The sequence below is a fragment of the Bubalus bubalis genome, chromosome 4 (genome assembly GCF_019923935.1).
Source record: "Bubalus bubalis isolate 160015118507 breed Murrah chromosome 4, NDDB_SH_1, whole genome shotgun sequence".
In the NCBI taxonomy this organism is placed as follows: Eukaryota; Metazoa; Chordata; class Mammalia; order Artiodactyla; family Bovidae; genus Bubalus; species Bubalus bubalis.
Genome location: NC_059160.1, coordinates 15,244,195 through 15,267,038, shown reverse-complemented (window position 1 = coordinate 15,267,038; position 22,844 = coordinate 15,244,195). Strand labels below are relative to the sequence as shown.

At 48.9% G+C, this 22,844-nt stretch overlaps 1 protein-coding gene and 1 non-coding gene across 2 annotated transcripts in view; one reads left to right on the top strand and one right to left on the bottom strand.

The window, feature by feature from the left end:
- The window catches only part of ANO2 (anoctamin 2), a 328,569-nt gene extending 327,067 nt beyond the window's left edge, over positions 1–1,502 (top strand). The window contains exon 24 of the mRNA XM_044941951.2: positions 1,230–1,502. Within this exon, the coding sequence (XP_044797886.2) occupies positions 1,230–1,502 (273 nt within the window). The remainder of the gene's footprint in view (positions 1–1,229) is intronic.
- A 20,149-nt stretch (positions 1,503–21,651) lies between these two features.
- Positions 21,652–21,724, bottom strand: TRNAG-UCC. Its single transcript has one exon. It is a non-coding gene; the product is annotated as a tRNA-Gly (tRNA).
- Positions 21,725–22,844: the final 1,120 nt, after the last annotated feature.

Sequence of the window (22,844 nt, the reverse complement as noted above, 5' to 3'; positions counted from 1 at the left end):
ACTTCCACTCCACTGGGAGGACTTGGTTTAAGAGGCGAGTGTGGGACTTGACTCACCAGCTCCAGATGCCCTGAGGCGCCCAGGGGCCCCTGGGAACAACCTTGGTTTCCAAGTCTTCCCTGGGCCTGTGGGTTCAAGGTCGAGCTGGGGGCGGCACATTTAGAGCCTGGAAGACAGAGGGCAGGGCTCTGGTGTCTCCTGCACTGTCACCGACCTCAGGTCTAAGGAGAGGGGGCATGTGAGCAGAAGATGGGCAGGTGGAGAAGGAGACCACAGCTGGAGGTTGGGGGGGTCGGTGGGGGACTGGGAACCAGAGTTCCTGGGGAGTGGCCCTGAACGGGGCTGTACGCCACAGCTGCCTGCAGGAAATAGTCACCCTCTTAAGTAGAAAATGCTCCCAGGAAGAGGGAGGGGGTCTCATCCTACCTCAGGGGAGAGGACGTGGCCCCCCGGGGGGAGAAAGGAGCAAGTTAGAGGTGTGTACACAACCTCAGAACCCATGAAGGCTGGCGGAAGGCAGGGTCCAGGCAGGCGCTGTGACTGGAGATGCTGTGATGGTTGAACAGGGCCCACCTCCGATATGGGGGGCAGAGGGCCAGCTGGGAGGAAGACAGGGGCTGCTGGTCCAGGGAGAGACCCGGAGGGGCCATCAGGCCTTATGGCCACTTCCTGAGAAGTTCAGGAGGGAGGGGTCATGTGTATGCCAATGGCCGATTCATGTTGATATATGGCAGAGGCCTTCACAATATTGTAATTATCCTCCAATTAAAATGAATAAATAAAAATTTTTTTAAAGCTCTGGAACCGGACGCCTGGAGGCAAAGCAAGACATGGGGGGTGGGAGGCAGACAGAGAGAGGAGGAGTGGAGGAGGCAAAGAAGGCATGGCTAAGAAGGGAAAGGCTACCCATGCCAGTATGCTGGCCTGGAGAATTCCATGGATGGTATAGTCCATGGGGTCGCATAGAGTTGGACATGACTGAGCAACTTTCACACACAGGATTCTGTCAGGCCATGTGTGGGAGGGGGACTCTGTCACTGCTCCACTTTCTCCTGGGGACCCCGAGGGACTGTCATGCTCGCTCGATGGCTGAGATCAGCCGAGGAGCCAGAGGAACCCAGAGCCCCCTGCCCCCAGTTCTGGGTCTGTGTCATCACCCCCGCCCCCCACCCCGGCTCGGAACCCTCCAGGCGGGGCCTCTCCTCTCACCCCTCCCCTCACCCTCCCAGAACCTGGTGATGTTCCTGAGTGTCCTCGTGGACTGGATGATCCCTGACATCCCCACGGACATCAGCGAGCAGATCAAGAGGGAGAAGAGCCTGTTTGTGGACTTCTTCCTGAAAGAGGAGCACGAGAAACTCAAGCTGGCAGAGGAGCCAGCCCGGAGGAGCCAGAGCAGCGGCCACCGCAGCAGAAGGGGCCCAGCAGCCAGCCCGGCGCCCTCTGGCCGGAACCAGCCGGGCAGCAGTGCGTCCTCGGGGTCCCAGCACACCAGCGTGTGAGCCGGGGCGCGGGGGCAGCAGAGACCAGCACGGGGCTGTGCGCCCACACGGCGGGGTGTCCATCCTTCCACAGGGTCGTGAAGACAGAGATTCGAGAAAGGAGGCGGAGGATGTGCGCAGGAGGAAAGGGAATGATTCTGCTTCTCAGAAGCTTTGGCTTGGGTTTCTTTTAGGTCCTCTTGAGCTGTATCCCTTGGGGGGTTGGTACCCCCTTTTGCATCCATCGGTGAAAGAACTGGGTCCCTCCAGCCCAGGGTCCCAGGCACCTTGAGCCTGCCCCTGCTCTGCCCCCTCCCCAGGTCCCCTCCCCGCATTTCGGTGGCCACAGGCCACAAGCAGCACAGTCCAGGCCCTGTTTCCACCCCATCATAAGTGATCTCACCTCCCTTCCCGGCATCACCCCGAGAAAACCCTCTGCGTCACCATCACAGCCTCAGTGGATGCAGCTGAAGCTCCCAGGCCGATGGCTGTGACCTCTGGACCCAACTGAGGAGCCAAGGTCCAGCCCTGGGCTTGTCTCCAGTCCATGTCCCGGGGATGCTTTGAGCTCAGTGCAACTAACCATCCTTTTATGCAGGTTCAGGTTTAAAATAATAAACTGAGACATTCTTTATAAAGATGCATCGCCTTGTCTTCGGTTCTCTCTCGCTTACTCTGCACTGGTATTTATGGAGCGCCTACTGTGTGCAAGCATGGTTTTCAGACTAGCCATCCAGAAGAGGAGAAGAGACAGAATGCATGGAGCTACATTCTGGGAGAGACAGACAGTGAGCTGATGTATGTGCAGCATTTCAGACTTAATAAGAAACATGAAATAGAACAAGGGAGACAGGAAATAGGGAGGGAGGGCACGGAAGGAGGGATTTGCCATTTTATGTATGAATTAACGACGAACCCACAAGGGTCCAGAGATGACATCTTGCACAGCTAACGCTACCGGGAGATTTTCAAGTGCAGTTGGAGGCAAAGGCCAATGTCACTTACCATGGCCTCTCACATACCTCCGCCCACCAGCTGCCCACAGCCAGTTGTGCTGTCCCTCCTTGGGGACCTGGCCCCAGTTCCCTGCAGGTCAGTGTGACCCACGTCCAACTCAGTCACAGTGGGAGCTGTCAGGAAGGTCGCACCCTCCTGGCAGGTGTTGGTTACTTTGACACGCCGAAGTTTTAGATTGGTTTTCCAGTCTTTGATTTTCACGCCCACCATCTTTTTTCAACATTTTATCTCCTTGTCTGAGTCCTCTGTACTTTAGGAACATGTTCTTCCCAGAATAATGTTACTCTCCCTAACACACACCCTTCCATCCATGTATAGTCTACAACACAGGAATCCAGCAGCGTCTAAACTCTTACCTGAATCTATCATGGGTAATCTGGAAGGAAGGTGGACTCCCCAGCCCTCTGTAACCTTCCTCTCTTGCATTTCCTGTGCCGCTGAAGGCTGGACCTTATCTTGCAGTGTGTTTTTCTTTAACTTTTAATTTTATAGTGGAGTATAGCCGATTAACAGTGCTGTGGTAGTTTCAGGTGGACAGCAAAGGGACTGTATGCATGTCTTCATTCTCCCCCAGACTCCCCTCCCATCCAGGCTGCCACATGACATTGAGCAGAGTTCCACGTGTTGTATAGTAGGTCCTTGCTGGCGATCCATTTTTAATATAGCAGTGTGTACATGTCCCATCCAAACTCCCTAGCTATGCCTTCCCCCGATCCTCCCCACCTGGCAACCGTAAGTTTGTTTCCTAAGTCTACGAGCTGAAGTGTGTGTTTTCTGCGATACAGTCTTGCTGGTTAATGAGGTTGAACTGGGTACCGCTTACACCCATTCCCACCCTAACAAGTACAGTGCTGCGGACTCCCCACAGCATGGCACTCATAAAGAGTGTGGACCAGTGTGGATAACTCAGCTTACCTTCCATGAAACCAGCCTACTCTCCTTTTGCATCCCGGCCCTGGCCAGCCGCATCTCAGGTCTCCTAGCTCTCTCAAACCCAGGTACAGTGCATGCGTGTTCAGTTGTGTCCTACTCTTTGCGAGCCCAAGGACTGCAGCCCTCCAGGCTCCTCTGTCCATGGGATATCCCCTGCAAGATTACTGGAGTGGGTTGTCAATTTCTGCTGCTGGGGATCTTCCCAACCCAGGGATCGAACACACATCTGCATTGTAGGCGATTCTTTACCACTGAGCCACCTGGGAAGTCCTCAGCCCAGGTACATGCCTGTGTGTGTGCTAAGCTGCTTCCGTCATGTCCGACTTGTTGCGACTCTATGGACCATAGCCCACCAGGCTGCTCTGTCCATGGGATTTCCCAGGCAAGAATATTGGAGTGGGTTGCCTTGCTCCCCTCCAGGGGATCTTCCCAACCCTGGGATCGAACCTGCGAATGCTGCAACTCCTGCACTGCAGGCAGATTCTTTACCACTGAGCCATTGGGGAAGCCCTCATCCTAGGTAAGCATTGTCCAAATTTCCACTCCTGCCCCCTCCCACGGGGGTATCTGCTCTGCCCAACCACAGCAGAGGGCGCCAGAGAGCAGAACCCACCCTTCAAGGTTGAGCCACAGGTTCTGCAAAACAGAGCAGATGTTTCTTCACCAGGCAGCCCTGTCTGCACTCCTGGCTCCCCATCCACCCCTCCACCTCCCCTTCCTCCTCTGCCCTGTCCCCTGCACAGCAGTGGATGGCAGTGCCCCCCGGAGCCACCTCCCTTCAGGACTAGCCGGGAAGACAGACTCACCCAGACCCAGTGGATCACACCGACCCTTCCCTCCTCAGCGGTTCTTGCAGCTCTCTCTGCAGAAAGGAAGTGCAAGGCGAAAGCCAGATGGGGATGCCAAAAGACAGCTCTACATATGAGTTCAGGGACCTTTGTGTTTCATGAAGCTTCTTTCTCTCTCTTTCTAACAGAGGCCAGGGGCTTCCCAGCCCGGATGTCTTCCTCAATTAGGGGGGTGAAGCTGCAGACCGTAAGGGGAACAGGCAGGCTTTTGACTCTGATCCCATATCATAAGCAGCTCTGAGTTTCCCCCAGCTCTGGTTGGCCTGCCTCGAATTCCTCAAGGAAGTGTGTGTCAGCTTCTATCAGGAACCACATCTGCCTGGTCTGAGTGGGGCTGCTCGCTGGGAAACAGATGAGGCCCCTACATAGGCCTCATCAACCCTCTTCCCTGGCCCACCTTCCTGCAGCGCTCTTGGAAATTTTTCTCAGTGTATCTTTCAGCTTTAAACTTGGTTGTCTCAGCTGTCATCCCCAGACTTGACTCCGCTTACATCCTTCCAATCTTTGCTTCTTGCTGTAGTTTCTTGCCCACTGTCTTCTCACGAGACTTTTCCCGCTTTATCTGTCTTCTCAGCGGCCCCTGTTTCCTTCCAGAACCCCTCTGGAAGCTCCTCTCCACATAGCTGGGCAACATAGGTAGAGTACTTTTCCAGATCATTATGTTGAAAGTAGATGGTGATGGATTTCCCTGGCAGTTGGTCCAGTGGTTGAATATCCACCTGCCAATGTAGGGGACACGAGTTTGACTCCTGGTCTGGGAGGATTCCCACATGTCCCAGGGCAACTAAGCGAGTACCACATCTACTGAGCCGAATGCCCTAGAGTCCATGTTTTGCACCAAGAGAAGCCACTGCAATGAGAAGCCTGCTCACTGTAACTAGAAGAACAGCCCGAACAAGTCACAACTAGAGAATGCCTGCTTGCAGCAAAGAAGACCCAGCGCAGCCAAAAATAAATATAAATAAAACAATCAGATCAGATCAGATCAGATCAGTCGCTCAGTCGTGTCTGACTCTTTGCGACCCCATGAATCACAGCACGCCAGGCCTCCCTGTCCATCACCAACTCCCGGAGTTCACTCAGACTCACGTCCATCAAGTCAGTGATGCCATCCAGCCATCTCATCCTCTGTCGTCCCCTTCTCGTCCTGCCCCCAATCCCTCCCAGCATCAGTCTTTTCCAATGAGTCAACTCTTCGCATGAGGTGGCCAAAGTACTGGAGTTTCAGCTTTAGCATCATTCCTTCCAAAGAAATCCCAGGGCTGATCTCCTTTAGAATGGACTGTGATAGTAAATAAGCTTTTAAAAAAGTAGATGGTGTTATTGACATTGGCTGAACCTAACTTCGTGGGGCCAAAAGCTTCTATGATTTTAGGAACCCTCTTTAAGAAAAAAATACCCCAAATTAAGAAATAAAATTAGTTACCAAGGTGAATATTTATCCAGTATGAAAAGGCACATTGCAGCAAAATACATATTTTTAGTCTCACTCCAGAAACACCACAAAATCCATAGCAAATAATTTCATTTTTTAATTAATTAATTGACTCACTCATCCTTATTACAGTCCTGGCCCCTCCACACTGTTGCTTTCAGGGTCTTTAATTGTCTTTTCATATCAATAGTTCCCAGCACCAGGGTCTTTTCCAATGAGTCAGCTGATGAATGACTGATGCTGGGAAAGGTTGAAGGCGAAAGGAGAAGCCGGCGGCAGATGTTGAGGTGGTTGGATAGCATCACTGACTCAATGGACATGAACTTGAGCAAACTCCGGGAGACAGTGAGGGACAGGGAGGCCTGGCGTGCTGCAGTCCATAGGGTTAAAAAGAGTCAGACATGACTGAGCAACTGAACAACAGCCAGTATTTCCAATAAGGAGAAGAGAGAGGAATCCAGCCTTTTCCTCTAGCAAGTCTGATCTACATTTAACATTTTCTTTTCAATAGACGCTTAAAACATTTTGTTTTAGTTCCACAACTTATTTTTCGTCATTTCATATGAATTTGAAGATGATGTTCAAATTTGGGAAAGCATCTATCGAGTTATTTACATAGATAAGCTCTAACATTGGAAGGAAAGTTATGACCAACATAGACAGCATATTAAAAAGTGGAGACATTACTTTGCCAACAAATGTCCGTCTAGTCAAGGTTATGGTTTTTCCAATAGTCATGTATGGATGTGAGAGTTGGGCTATAAAGAAAGCTGAGCGCCAAAGAATTGATGCTTTTGAACTGTGGTGTTGGAGAAGAATCTGGAGAGTCCCTTGGACTGCAAGGAGATCTAACCAGTCCATCCTAAAGGGGATCAGTCCTGAGTATTCATTGGAAGGGCTGATGTTGAAGCTGAAACTCTAATACTTTGGTCACCTGATACAAAGAACTGACTCCTTGGAAAAGACTTTGATGCTGGGAAAGATTGAATTGGGGAGGAGAAGGGAATGACAGAGGATGAGATGGTTGGATGGCATCACTGACTTAATGGACTTGAGTTTGAGTAAGCTCTGGGAGTTGGTGATGGACAGGGAGGCCTGGTGTGCTGCAGTCCATGGGGTCGCAAAGAGTCGGACAAGACTGAGTGACTGAACTGAACTAAAGACTGAAAAAAAATTGTTTCAGACATTTTGAAAGCTGATTCACCTCTATGCTCTGTCTATCCTTATAGTGCTGGGCTCCCTTGGGAGGGGCCTTGGAGCTAAAACTTCCCTGACTTCACCATCATGTACCTTTCGGCGTCAGCCGTGTTTTGAGATCCATTGCAACTGAAACATGGAGTTCACACCAACTGTTAGGACTCCGGTGCCAGGGTGCAGGCTTCTGTTTCTTGGATATGACACCTCCCTCAGAGGTCCACTGCCCCTGGGTGCTCTCCTGGAGACCCATAGAGTTAGGTCAGTGATGCAGATAATACAGAAAGTCCCCTACTATGAGCAAGAGTGTGTTCATAAGTCCAGTTTTTTCGTAAGTCCAACAAATTTAGCCTATGTACCCAACTAACACAGTTGGCTATATAGCACTGCACTGTAATACGGTTACAATACTTATCACATAAAAAACAAACACAAAAAATAAAGAAAACCTTTTAAATCTTATAGTACTGTACCTTGAAAAGTATGATTGTACTGTATGACAGCTGGCACACAGGGGCTGGCATCGAGTGACCAGGCAACAAGAGTTACTGACTGGAGGAGGGAGAGGAGGCAGGAGATGGTAGAGCTGAAGGATCGTCAGCGATGGTGACAGAGGGCAAGCTGCTATTTCACTCACTTCTGATGTTGACGGAACACACGTTCGCATCTTTAAGTGTTCACAACTTTAAAGTTCGTATGTAATGACATGAGGACAGTTGCCACTCACAGAGCAATTAGTGGGGGCCAGTTCCTCCACTAAGAACTGCACACCCTTCACCATCTTTAATCCTCACAACCTCCTGGGAAGTGTCTTTATTCCTACCTCACACAGAAGCCACGGGAGCCACAGCACCAGCTTGGATTGCAAGCCCTCCTTCTCCTGTGAGTCACTTGAACACCCACCTGACTGTTAATAAAGCTGAACCAAGAGGCCATCAGTGTCCCCTCCTCCTGCCTTGGGTTCCTCCAGGTTCCCCAGGACCTACTCATCCCAAGGGGCTTTCTGGAGACCCCCTGAGAAGACAACAGGGGTATGCCATCTTCTTTGGTTGGTGTCACACTGTGCTGTGAGAGTCTTAGGTGCTGCTGCACATCAGCGCCCTTGCTGAAGTGCCTTCTTATTTACTTTTGACACACTGGCTCTTCCAGTGGGCTTTCTCTAGTTGCGGCGAGTGAGGTCCACTCTAGTTGTAGTGCACAGGCTTCTCATTGCAGCAGCTTCTCTTGTTGGGGAGCAGGGCTGTAGGGCTCGAGGGCTTCAGTACTTGCAGCTCAAGGCCTCAGCAGTTGTGGTCTATGGGCTCAGTTGCTCCACGGCATCTTCCCAGACTAGGGATTGAACCTGTGTCCCTTGCACTGGCAGAGAGGTTCTCAACCACTGGACCACTAGGGAAGTCCCTGAACTATTTCTGACTATAACAAAGTTGTATCCCACAGTTATCCCCTAGGGATCTCTGCCTCACCCCCAAGTACCAAACTCAGGCCCTTCTCAGAATTCCCAGGTCTTTGTATGAAGCCAGTTCCCTCGGGCATGAGTGGTAAAGGATCTGCCTGCCAGTATAAGAGATGCAAGAGACCAGGGTTTGATCCCTGGGTCGGGAAGATCCCCTGGAGGAGGGTATGGCAACCCACTCCAGTATTCTTGCCTGGAGAATCCCATGGACAGAGGAGCCTGGTGAGCTACAGTCCATGATACTGATTTGGGATTATGAGTTGGGGGTGCAGATCTCTAAGTGTCAAGGAGAATCAGTTCACTTCCTTCCTCCAAACCAAACTGAACCAAAGCATTCACCTCTCAAGCTGCAGAAGCTCCCACACTCCCTCTGCTCTGGGCAACCCCTGGGGTACCCAGAAGGAAAGCTCAGTGCAGCCTTCCCTGAACTCAGAGCCTCTAACCTCAGAGGGCAGTGCTGGTGGGAAGGATGGGGCTGCGGGGCAAACACCATCACACAGAGGAGTATGGGGCTAGGAGAAGCTCTGTCTCTGCTCAGTGAGGTGGAGGCTGCACCTCCTGGCCCCCGAGCCTGGGCCCCCACCTCTCACTGGATAAAGAGAAGGTTCAGCCCCCAGCTGTCTGTTTGGGGGCCAGCCCCGTGGGGATGGAATCGTTCATGTGATGCCCAGGGGATATGTTCCAGCAGGACAGTTGGTGCTCTAAGACAATCTCCAAGCTGCTCAAGGACACAGAATACATTCAAGAACCAAAGGTGAAATCTGGTCTGACCAAAAGGTCATGCTATTTCTTCTATGCCAGGCTGCCATCGATTGTTTTTCCAAGTCTTCCCGCCAATTGTTTAATTATATAAACTCTCTGTTTTGCCAGACTTATTCATCGTCATCTCTTCTGTATTTCTGTGTTCCTTTCCCGGGCTTTTGCTACATCTGGTTGCTCATTTCTGGTTTGCTGCCAGGAACCCCTTGGTCTTACACCTGACCTCTGGTTCCCACCCATGGCTGCACACCTTGACTAGCCAGCCTTTCCTTCTACTGTATTTTATGGATCCAGTCCTCTCTCCCAGCCACAGGCCTTCACTCTTCCATCGCTGAGCCATGCAGCTCTGCCTGTGACCGGCAGGCTCAATGTTCCAGCACTCACCCCGCAGAAAGGTACGCACACTCACTCATGGGCTTGACTTCAGGGGAAATGGACATGCGTCCCCAACCCTCAGGACCCAAAGCCTGACACAGTCCCTGCCTCAGACTCATCACTGCCAGGGATGAGGGGAGGGGGAGGGAAGGCTGACACACTCGCTGGTCAGTGAGAAGATGGGTCAGTAAGGAGGCTTTCATCAGAAAGTGGCAGAGACCAGCCATGGGCCTCCCCTCTCCAGGCCCCATTGCCTCAAGTGCCTCAGCTTTAGCACAGAGAACCAGAGCTGGGACTTCTCAGGTGGTCCAGTGGTTAGACTCTGTGCTCCCATTGCAGGAAGCACGGGCTCCATCCCTGGTTGGGGAACTAAGATCATCCCCAATGCTGTACGGCAAAAAAAGAAAAAAAAAAGCCAGGCCAGGGATGAAAATAGTGAAAATTACTTTTTATTGTTTGTTCATTTAATGAAAAAGAAACTCAAGTGACAGTAGCATTTCTCTCTTCAGGAGAACTATCGAGGACAAAGATATAAACAGGCAATTCATAGAAAGGAACAAACTCACCCTTGCTGGTAATCGTAACAAACTTGGGGCATGGGAGCTGTACAGATGGGCAAAATGTTTTAAAATGTGGCTAAAACTGTTGCATAAACCTTTTTTATTCTGTGATATAATCAGCTTTATTTTTTGAATACTTTTTAAAAAATTGAATTATAGTTGATTTACTATATCACGTTAGTTTCAGATGTACAGCAAAGTAATTCAATTATATATGTATGTGTACATATATATATTCTTTTCAGATGCTTTTCCCTTATAGGTTATTACAAAATACTAAGTATAGTTCTCTGTGCTGTAATATTAAAATAATTTTGTCCTCAATAACAAATAACCACTGTTCCCCCCAAGTGCCCCAACCAAAAGTATTCTGAGGCCACCCCAATACTTCCTCCAGGCCCCCTGGTCTTCACCATGATCCTGGAAGTAAATAAAAGAAGGATGCTTGTCACAGCAGGGGACCTGGGGACCCTGGAATCAGTAGGCATCCAGGCTGTACCAAGTGCAAAGTGTTTAACCAAGTCTGCATAAAAGCACCATTTCCCAGATGCCTAACCCTGGAAGTCCCATCAGTTCCTGCTTGCCCACCACCCTACCCGCCTGGAGACTCCCCTTCGGGCAGCTTAGAATCCTTGGATTTGCTCAGGGCCTGTGAGTGGGGTTGCCCCCTCTTGTCTCAAGGCTCTTAAGCCACTGCAGGCGGCCAACGTAAACAAACCCGAACGCAATTGGCTGACTACGCCAAAGGAAACAAGCTGGGTGGCTGCCTACCTTCGCCTTGATTCCAGAACACAAGCCAGATCCAAGATGGGAAAAGCTTTGGCGTCTGTCAAGTTGGCTTCTCTGTGGAAATCTTATCAAAAACGTTTGGACCTTCCAGATTTCCTGGCGAGTCTGTAGAAAGGCAAAGATGGGCGTGTCTCCAGGTCCCTGTGCGCGTGTTCCCGTCTTCCTCCCCCCCCTCCCCCAACCCCCTCAATCCTAGTCTCTTCCTGAAGGAAGAGGTGATTATCATTCTTAATCTAATCCTGGGGGTATGTATTAATCACAGCCGACCCTTTTCCACATCCCCAAAGCCCTGGAGACCCTCTGCCTTTATTATGTTTTAGTGAATATACTCTGAGCCAGTTTGGGGCTTTCCAATTGACTCAGAGTATGGTGGCTAAGACCCACTTGCTAAGATCCCTCTGTACGGTTGGGTAGACCAGCTGAAGTTGACAGTGATCCAATCGAGACATTAACTGAGAACAATCAACATTATACCGCTCGGGAGATAGCCGACGTACTCAACACATCCAAATCGAGCGTTGAAATCATTTGCACCAGCTTGGTTATGTTCATCGCTTTGATGTTTGGGATGTTTGGGGACCTTATGTTTTCTCAACAACATATGATGGGCTTAAGCACCAAGGAGCCCAGCATATGACCACCTGCTATCTTTTCCATGTGACACATCCTTTGCAGGAGAGAAAGGACAGTGCTTACTATTTTCCCCACCTATGTGTATTCAAGTCCATCTCCTCTCTCCCTCCTGCTCAAAAAGGACTTTGAGATGCTAAAATGTACCAAACTCTGGCCTAAGGCGGTGGTGATGTGACTCAGAGACACACTAATAGTCCCCTCAGCTTGCAGGTCCCTCTGGAGGTCACCTCACTTATCCCACTGCCTCCAGGCCAGAAACCATATCAAGCTCATCCCAGACTATATGCCCATGACCAAATGGGCAAAGGAGCCAGGGACCTGGGATCCATCAGTCTGAGATGAGAGGAAACCATGTTCCAGGAAAAAGAGAATGGCCATTGGCATGGATCATGCAGACCAGCCTCCTGACGCCACATAGCCTGTGATCAGAGGTGGCCAGCTGCAGCCCACATCCCTGGTCATGGTTGATTGGTGTAGGAACCATGGGTGAGAGAACAGTGGACTAATTACAGAGAAATTAATGCAGCATTTATCTGATTCAAAGTTGCTTGTAGGCAGTGACATTGCACAGTTACTAGGAAGGATGTCCAGTAACAGGCGGTGGCTTTGGTGGGAATTCTGAAGATCGTGTTCCTGGTGGGTGAGGGACAGCCCCACAGCTTCAATCTTTTCTCTCCTGAGGCCTTTGTGCTTGAGGTTCCTTTGCCTGAAGCTCTCCCATCACTAGTTCCCTGATTCTATTTGAGTCTCAGCTCCAATATTACTTCCTCAGAGTGGCCTTCCCTCATCATCTTCCTGGGGTGATTCTGAAGTTGAGGGGAGCACACCCTGATGATGTGACCTCCTGTTGGGAGGACAGACACAGGAAAGGAGCTTGTGGGCCCCAAGCTTTGCCATCTCTTCCAGGTGACCCGAGGGTCCTCACATCAGCTTGGTTCCTGGAAGTCTTTCCTGACAGCCCCGAGGTCCCCAGGCAGTGGCACAGAATGGCCCTCTGCCCACTGTGTGCTCACAAATGAGACAAGTCTCATTTAGAAAATGAGAAGGTGGTTCCAGATGGACTTTTCATTTGCCTTCTGACATCCACAATCTGTGCATCCAAGATGCTGAAGATGCTTGGGGAGAGTAGGTTACACTAATCCCAGGTACTGGTTTGGAATATGCTTAGGATTGGTATAAAGCCCCTTGCTGGCAAGTCTGAAGCATTGCATCCAGGAAGCTGTCCTCTCTGCTTCTCCAGACGCCATGGTGGCAGACAGTTATCATCTCTATCTTACAGATGAGGTGCAGAGACTTACCTCATCTAGTAAGTGGGAAATTAGCCCCCTAGACCACCACATTCAGTGTTCCCTCCCTCTGGCACATCAGCTCATGCTCTTAGCCAGGTGGCTACAGCATCAGAGCTTCCCTGGTGGCTTACACGGTAAAGAATCTGCCTGCCAGGCAGGAGAGCTGGGTTCGATCCCTGGATCAGGAAGATGCCCTGGAGAAGGGAATGGCAACCCACTCCAGTATTCTTGCTTGGAGAATCCCATGGACAGAGGAGCCTGGTGGGCTACAGTCCATGGGGTCTCAAAGAGACACGACTGAGTGACTAACACTTTGATTTTTCACTACAGCATTCAACAAAGGGCTCTTGCTGACTGGCTAAGAAGATCCCTGGAGAAGGGGGTCAGTCCTGGTGTGTGCTCTTTGCCCTCTCGCTAACCTCAGATACCGCTCATCCTGGGGCCAGCAGACCTTCTGTGACCCTTAAAATTGGGTGTAGCATGAGTGCTATTCCCTCAGACCTCTCCCATTTTCACACACACGCACATGAGCTCATGCCATGGGGATCATAAATGCCTTCTTCCAAATTTTCTCTCTGCTCAGATGTTCTTTCCTGAGTTGTACATGTAATGACAAGGGGGAGATAAGGGAGTGAGTTGGAGGGGAAAGTACCTTCTAATCTCATTGTCTGTGCTGTCTGAATGTGTCAGAAGAATTCCACTTGTGTTGAGTTACCTACTGATGCAGGCATGTAAGAGATTGTTGGTCCAGGGGATATTTTTTGTGAGTGTTAGACTCTAATCTGTTAGTTGACAAGTCTGCACTGAGCATCTGCCCTCTGCATGGTTTGGAACAAAGTGTTAGCAGGGTACAGAGCATGAAGGTCCTGGTAATTAGATGGGAAATTAGACTGATGTATTTGAGAAAACATTTTCAGGAAGCAACACCCAGTGCTAACTTTGTGAACAAATGAAATCTTAGTGGGCAAAGAAGGGGTAACTGTTGCCATTTGAACTGAGCCAAGGCAGGTGACGGGGTTTTCTACCAATGGAAAAGTGGTGGGAAGTTTCCAGTTACCCAGGCAATAGCTTGCTGGGCCAGAGGGTGTGGTGACTGCAGAGGCAGAGAGGGCAGTGTAGATAGACAATGAATAAAATATGGGCTAGGGCATGGTGCTTTATAAAATTCTAGAAACCTCTCAGAAAGGGCTATGAATCAATCAACAAATCAATAAGCACTTATAGAGTTCCCACCATGGTCTAGTAACTGGTGGTTCAGAATGTATGGGCTTCCCAGGAAGTGCAGTGGTAAAGAACCTGCCTGCCAATGCAGGAGACCCGGGTTCAATCCCTGGGTCGGGAAGATCCTTTGGAGGAGGAACTGGCAACCCACTCCAGTATTCTTGCCTGGAGAATCCCATGGACAGAGAATCTGGAGGGCTACAGTGCATAGAGTTGCAAAGAGTCAGACATGACTGAGCACAGCACAGTAGAAATGTATATGCCACAGGCTGAGCACTGACATGAAAAACAGAATCATTGGAGAAGACATTTGGCATAATGAAATAAATCTGCATAAATCAAACGGGAAGCCATGAGTCTTGACCTGGAGATGTCTCTGGTAGACCATGCTCCCCCTTGCAGTCAGGGGTGGATCAATAACTGATTCTCCTTAGTGGGTTAATGTGAGTGCTCCCAGGTCAAGGTGTTACAAGGAGGGTGTGACTTCTCCACTGCTGTGCCCACCTGCCACTTGGATGCAGAGTGACCAGTAGAAGGAGACTGGACCCTGAGTTGGAGTCTTGCTGACCAGGAGCACCTTCACTGGACGAGAGTCAGAGGTACACTTCTATTGTGTCCAGTTACAAAGTGTTAAGAGTTGGTTTATTAGAGCAGGGAGTACTTTCTTAGCTCTTTGCATTTGGCACCCCCCACAATGAGATCAGGTAATCTTTCAGCAGCATTTTCTGGGACCCTTATCTAGGACTGAGGACGCACAAGTGGGCTTACATGAGGAGTTCGGGAAGAGTCAGAGCTTAGGTTGAAATGACTATATCTGTTGCTCAGGGCTTTCTGACTCTTTCCTGCTCCCTCTTGTGTGCCCAGAAGGGCACCAGTCCCTATACCTGCCCACTTCTTTCCCCTCAAAGCTCAGAATAACCCAGACTGATGACACATTCCCCCTTCTGTTTCCCATAGACCCTCTCATGGGAGAATCTGATCGATTACAGAAGAACGGTCTCTGATCTTTTCTTTGCTGCCTGTTGACTATTAGAAGATCCTAGATTATGTATATACATTTGCCACAGGGTCATCAATACATTGAATTTCATAATTTAAGATGCTACTTGTACCACACAGCTTTCCAAAAACCATTTGCATCATTTCCCCAGAAGGGCATAATGAATGGGAGATGATTATTAATTATTACTAATTATTCATAATTAATGAATCAGAAGTGGACCACGAGGAGAGGGGAAATAAAGGGTTCGAGTGGGTGAGTGAGTCGGGAGTGGGTGTGCTCAGGTTTGAAGGACCATCCAAACCCCACAGGCAGAAGGTCTGTGGGCCTCCCTGTGCAGACAGCCTTGGCAGAGCGGGGCAGCATGGCTTCGGCACCCTTCCTTTCTGCATCCCAGACATCCCTCTCCTGGGTCCCCACACCCTGATCCAGTTCCTTACCACTGCTGCCTGGAGCCCATAATATCCTCTTCCAGATCCCAGGTGATGATGCCAACTGTTCCAGGCTTAAATTATTTCTCAAGATGAAAAACTTTATGTATAAAGGGTCTTCTGAATTCTGAAAAAATAATTAAGGCTCCAAAGAAGGAACTACTTATAATTCAACAGTGTAAGGTAACACGACATAAAACGGTGTAATCACTTTAGAGAATTGTGTGCTGTTTGTCCAAAAGCTAAAGTACACGTTCCCTGGGGGCCACTCCTAAGAGTCCACTCTTCAGAATACACTAAACAGATATGCATATATTTGTGCAACAAAAGACAGATAAAAAATGCTCATACCAGCATGATTCATAATAACCCTGAGCTGGAAACAAGTTCATGTCTATCATCAGTACGTGTATAAATAAACTGTGGTCAATTCATTGATGGAATACTATATGGCCAAGAAAAATACAAATTTTGCTACATCCGACAACGAGGATGAATCTCTTGGGTGTGACACTGAACAAAACTAGCCAGAGATGCAAGATATTTACAGTATAATTTCATTTATAAAGATCTTAAAGATGGTTAAAAAAAAGTATTTTTATGAAAAACAAAGAGTACTGGCTGCTTTTGGAAATCACTGGCTGGGAGGGCAGGAGGAATGCTTCTGAGAGCACGAAGGCATCTCCTTGGGGTCCAGAATGTTCTGTGCCCCTGACTTGGGGATGGTTTCATGTGCTTTAGTTTTATGTACCTTATTGTATGTATAGGGCTTCCTTGGTGGATTATTGTATAAACACTGAATGTACTATACTTTTTCAATAAGATAAAAGGAAGCTTTGGGGCTTCCCTAGTGGTCCAGTGGCCAAGACTCCATGCTCCCAGTGCAGGGGGCCTAGGTTCAATCCTTGGTCAGGGGTCTAGATCCCAAATGCCGAAACCAAGACCCAGTGCCATCAAATAAATAAATATTTTTTAAAAAGATAAAAGGGAGCTTTGATGGTAGAATTGCAGACTCAATGGCAGGGGGCAACTGAGGAACTTTAGGCCTAGCAGTCACCAATGGAACAGCAGACACTGGCTTGCACTGAGCTCTGTGGAGAGGCTGGAGGCTCCATCATAGTAGACTTCAGGAAGCTTTGGACACCACACGGGAAGCCCTGCTCTTCACCTCCTATTCCTTCTGTATGAGAACTGACTGCATCTCCAAAGGAACCAGAGGTATTAAAGCTTGGACCACCCCATTCTGGGCAGAGAAGCAGTGCTATCTGCCTGGCGTACTCCCCCGGTCCATCCACTCTCCCACTTTGCCAAGTAAATGTTTCCTTATCTCTTTTCTCCCCTCAAATCTTCAATGGCTGCTGCCTCGTCCTCATTCTCCTTTACTGAGAAGGCAGGAGCCATAGGAAGTCAGCCTCTACCCCACACCCACCCCACATCCTCCAGCCTCCAGCGCTGTCCCAGGTGGCCATACCCTTCCCTCCAGACGCCAGCCTCTCCTCTGCTCAAGTGGGCAGCCGGCCCCTCCTGTATCACCAGTTTTCCTCTCTTGAGTCATTCCTATCAGCACACAAGCAAGGTGTAACCTCTCCCATCTTAAAATAAAAACTCCTCCCTCCAACTGTTGTTCATTTAGTTTCCATCCCTGGGTCGGGAAGATCTCCTGGAGAAGGGAATGGTAACCCACTCCAGTATTCTTGCCTGGGAAATCCCATGGACAGAGGAGCCTGAGGGGCTACAGCCCACGAGGTCTCAAACAGTCGAGCAGGAGTGAGTGCCTAACACCTTTAGAGTAAAAGCCCTCCAAGGATTTGTAAATCTTACTTGTCTGCACTGGGAAGAGTTCCCCCATTCTCTCTTGAGCCCTCAGCATCTGGCCCTTATCCTCACTTCCTGACATGGTCACTGCATCCAATGACAATTCTCAGTCTTCTCCTTAGTTCATAAACAGCCACATCAGTGGCTCGTCCCTTCCTCCTCCTTATTGTGTGTTCTTTATCTGGGTGCAGAGCATTCTTCTCTCTTAATTTCCCCCTTCTTCACTGATGACTCTTGCTTCATCTCCTTTCCTCCATTTTTGTTTGGGGTGTATTGTTTACATTCGCCCAGGTTACTCCTTGGATCTTTTCTTTTCCTTATTAATATTTCTTGGCTGTGCTGAGTCTTGGTTGCAGCGCCTGGCCCCTCTAGCTGCGGTGCACACGGCTTAGTTACCCCGCAGCATGTGAAATCTTAGTTCCCCAACCAGGAATAAAAGTCACCTCCCCAGCATAGGAAGGCAGATTCTTAACCCTGGACCACCAGAGAAGTCCTGAATTTTTTCTTTTCTCTCCCTCCCCTTACTGCATTATTTCTCATCCAGTGTCAGGGTTTTTAAATACAAACTCCAAACATTTATATCTTAACTGCCCACTGGGCATGATATGAATACCTAATTTTATCTCAAATTTCATATCTCCCAAAGCAGATTCCTCTTGCTGGCTTCTGATCACAGCATACAGTGACCTTGCTCTCCAATCGCTTGGGTAAAAAAGCCTTTCCTCGTCTCAACCCTCTAGTGCCTTTTTCAGTCCAAACAGTCTGTCTTTCATCCAAATGCCAGGCGAAGACTCAACGGCCACCCACAGCCTTCTTCATCCCTGTTGATGGAAACTCCACCTTGCCAGTCGCTCAGATCAAAGACTCTGGCCTCGTCCTTACCTTTGCTCTTTCTCTCAAGACCCATATTTGCACCATCAGCAAATACTGTCAGCTCTGCTTTCCAGAACCTGCTGGCCAGCTCTGACACTTTTAAACCACTGTCACCTCTGCAGGATTATGACAACAGCCTACCAGGCTTCAGAACTGAAGGTGTCCTACTCTGCCAGGAATGCCTCAGTAGCAGCTGGATATGGACATTCCAAGTAGGGGAGGGCTTTGTAACAAGGTCGTGGTGGGTGGCATTGGAGAGCTTGGAAAAGTGGCCCTTTACCAACCAGTTTGGGAGGTTTTAGTGTTTTAATGATCAGTACTCCCATATATAGCCTGTGTTGGGCTGAATATCAGCGTTGCTGTTCCCATTTTTTCTTTCACTGGCCTCCTTCTTACCACATGCCCAGCATCCACGTGTGGGATGCTCCTCTCCACTGGGTTCTCTCCCAAGTCTTGCAGACCTCTGCTCAGATGTCAACTTCTGGGCTTCCCTGGTGGCTCAGTGGTAAAGAATCCACCCGCCAATTCAGGGGACATGGGTTCGATCCCTGGTCGATCACACCTGCCGAGGGGAAATTAAGCCCATGCACCACAACTACTGAGGCTGTGCTCTAGAGCCTGGGAACCACAATTACTGAGCCTACGTGCCACAGCTAGTAAAGCCTGAATGCTCTAGAGCCTGTGCTCCGCAACAAGAGAAGCCACCTCAATGAGAAACCCGTGCATCGCAACTACAGAGTAGCTCCCACTCAGTGTAGCTAGAGAGAAGACCATGCAACAGTGAAGTCCCAGCACAGCCAAATAAATAAATACATAAATAAACTTTTTTTTAGATGTCAACTTCTCAGAGAAGCCTGTCATGTCCACCAGAGCATTCCCATCCCCTCCATGTCTCTGGTCAGTATCATTTTCCAGAGCTGTCTCAACAACCTTCTCTGCCTTCTGTCTGCTTGCTTAATTTTAATTTTCTCTCTTCTGTACTGGAATCTGGTTTCTGGGGGAAGGAGCTTTGTCTTTCCCTCTGCTGCAGGTCCAGTGCCTGCTCCAGAGGAGGTGCTCAGTGAAATTGTTGAATGAATGAATAAAGGATCACTCTGTCACTAAATAAACCTAATCATCAGTACCAACCATCCCTCATGCCAGGCTAAACTCGGGATAAGAAAGAGCTTTTTGAGAGTTGGAGCTACCCACTGGAGGAGTGAGCAGTTTCAAAGCTATGGCATGCTTCCCGTTTGGGGAATCTGTGCATTATGCTGGGAAATCTGGGCTCCATCCAGCTGGGGTTCAAGGGATGCAGCTTAACCTCTTAGGGCCTCTGTGTTCCCATCCGCAAGATGGGGTGATAACCCATGACAAAGGGTTGTGGTGACAGAGTGTGCTAAGTCCGTATCATAACATCCCACATATATTAGGTGTATAGGGCTGGTTCCCTTGTCTTCCTTCTCATCCTTTCAAGGGTGCAGTGGTCCTTGTGTGTGCTTAGTCTCTCAGTCATGTCTGATTCTTTGTGACCCCGTAGACTGTAGCCCACCAGGCTCCTCTGTCCACGGAATGTTTTTAGTGATTTTATTTATTTTTGGCTGTGTTGGGTCTTTGCTGCTGTGGGGGCTTTTCTCTAGTTGCGGTGCACAGATTTCTCATTGCTGTGGCTTCTCCTGTTGTGGAGCACAGGCTCTAGGGTGCGCAGACTTCAGTAGTTGCAGCTCCAGGGCTCTTGCTCAAGAGCTCCAGGCTCAATAGTTGTGGCACACAGGCTTAGGTGCTCCACAGCATATGGGATCTTCCTGGACCAGAGATCAAACCTGTGTCTCCTGCATTGGAAGATGGATTCTTTATCACTGAGCCACCAGGGAAGGCCCTGTCCATGGAATTTTTCAGGCAAAGAATACTGGAGTGGGTTGTCATGCCCTCCTCCCGGGGATCTTCCTGACCTAGGGATTGAACCCACATCTCCTGAGTCTCCTGCATTGCAGGTAGATTCTTTACCAGCTGAGCTATTGGGGAAGTCCCGTGGCGGTCCTTGGTTGGACACATAGATTCAAGGATGCAAGGGTAGGTGGGGCGGGTGTGGAATCAGGCCGGGGCTGGAGATGGGGGTGGGAGCAGTGGTAGGAACCAGGCTTGCAGAGTTGAGGGCACAGAGCAGGCCCCATCTGTGCCGCCAGGCCTTCTGTGATGATCTGGGAGAAGTGACAAGCACAAACCCAGATCATGCATATTCAAAGCCCAGTCTGGTTCTCTGGCACAATGGGCAGAACAACCCAGCAGGTAACAGCTTGCCTTCTTTGAGTCAAGCACGGAGTAACTGGGTCGTTCAGGTCTGAACTGAGGGAGCAGGGTGGGATCCCAAACACTACATCTTTTCTTGGAATTCAGGTGGACTGTCTCTAAATGAAGGGTTCATCCAAGATTCTCTGACTCCCAAGGTATGTTTGGATAGAATTCGCCCAAGAGCTTGGACGGGGAAAAGGCATCTTTCTTTTACTAACTGCTAACTGAATTGGAGCACATTCTTCTATTTTAGGTCCAGGCAACAATCCACATTACTGTTGGTGGTGACTCTGTACCGGTGACTTTGTCTCCAACAGAGTTCACAGTTTCATGTCACACTCTAGTTGTTGCAAATGTCACAAAATATCAACATACTCATCATGACTTTGAAACAATGGTAGTTTTTAGAACTGCTATTGAATGCTTTACTAAAGACCTTGTTTATCTTATTTTTCATCCTCTCTTGATAACTGTGTTTCAATACCTTTGGTTTCATTTGTAACCCTATGTGTTTCATTATATTCTTTGCTTTTTAAAACCATCACTCTGATTAGTGTCTATGGATTTCAACAGACTGCCAGAGTGATCTATGGCTCAGAACCCCTCTCCAAACCATCTGGAAGAGACAGATGAGCGTTGTGCCGTGTCTCGTGTGTGTGTGTGTGTCCACGGAACACATTCACACAAGGATGTGTTAGCATTCCTAACTCAGAATAAACCATCAATATAATTTCAGGAACTCCCTCCTTCAGGTCAAACTTGGATCCTTTCCTCCTGTTCCAAAACCGGGTTGCCGGAAGTCAGCCTGCCTGGAGAACAGCTACTTAGCCCTCTACCATCACCAAGGAGTCACCTTCTCTTGAAGGTGACTGTCTGGGTCAATGGACAGCTTATTCCTGAGCTCCATTTCCCTGCCGTCATCCATCCATCCAGGACCCCACCGGCACTGACAGTCATCCTGAATTGTTTCCTCTTTCCCCATCTGTTATTCCCAGAAGGTCTGAACTTCTTTTTAGATCCCAAAACTTCATTCTACTAAGAAAAACAGGACATAGTGCCCTCAACTGAGAACTAGTGAGTTGCCAGGTCCTCATGTAAAGAGATAGGGGCTTCAGAAGGGCTCAGGAAACTGCTGACGTCAGCGTGCGGGTCCTCTGTCTCCACCAATACTTCTCTAGTGACGTTGGCAAGTCTCTTTGGTCTGAGAAGCTATCTTTGCTGTTTGTTGGTATACATATATTTTTGGTTGCATCCTATGGTGTGCTGAATCTTAGTTCCCCAAGCAGGAATTGAACCCATGCCCTCTGAATTGGAAGTTCAGTGTCTTAACCACTGGACCACCAAGGATGTCCCTGCTGTTCGTTCATTTTAATGAGACACGTAAAAGGTCAGTGAAGATAGGAGACAAAGATGGCAGCGTGGGATGTTCATAATTGATCAAGAATACTCCAAATTTGGAGCTACTGAAGGCCAAGAATTTCCCTTCCCTCCTTTTCTGTCTTGGCTCTAGAGAGAGGGACGGAGAAATAAAAATTCAGAGGTATAATGAGCAGATGGCTCAGGGGTGAAGAACCCGCCTGCCAATCAATGTAGGGGACATGGGTTCGATCCCTGGATCAAGAAGATTCTCTGGAGAAGGAAATGGCAAAACAATCCAGTATTCTTGCCTGGAAAATCCCATGGACAGAGGAGCCTGGCGGGCTGCAGTCCATGGAGTCACAAAAGAATCGGACACCACTTAGTGATTAAACAAGAACAACAGTGATCAGATACTCTCCTTGGCCCTGAGGACACAATGATAAATAAGAGAATGACCCTCCTCCTCTGGAGGGGAAGATGAAATGTAACCAATGAGGAGAGAACAACATAAAGGGGCATGTTAATGATAACCTTTTAGGTTGCAAAAGGCAGAAACCTAATTCAAACTAGTTCAAAAACATTATTTCTTGGCTTATCAATGAACTTAGTGAATGTGTTAGCTTTCCATAGATTTTGCTGCAGTAACAACCACTCCCCAAATCTCAGCCTCTTCCATTTGCAAAGGTTTATTGCTCAACCAGGTTATATGTCCTTCAATAGAGTGAGAAGGACCCAGACTTTTCTTACTGGAAGAGACTGAGAGAGCGGTCTTTTTCTGGGCCTTGCGGAAGAGGAACAAAGCAACAGTGAAATCAGACACTCATTCTTCAAGCTTCTGACCCATAGCAGCATGGATGGCTTCAGCTTGCATAGGTCAAATGCCCTCAGCAGTCAAAAGAGTCAGACAGTCCAAGCTGGTGTCCGTGGTGGGGAGACCTATCCTCTTCCTACAAGAAGGAGCCTCATGGAGACCAGTCAGAAAGGCTCCAACCCTGAAGGGCAACACACATTTTAGAGAATACTATCTTCTATCATGACGAACAGGTATTAAGCATCTATTTTGTGGCAGGCACAGTTCTAGGCGCCAGGGAAACAGCAGTGAAAAATA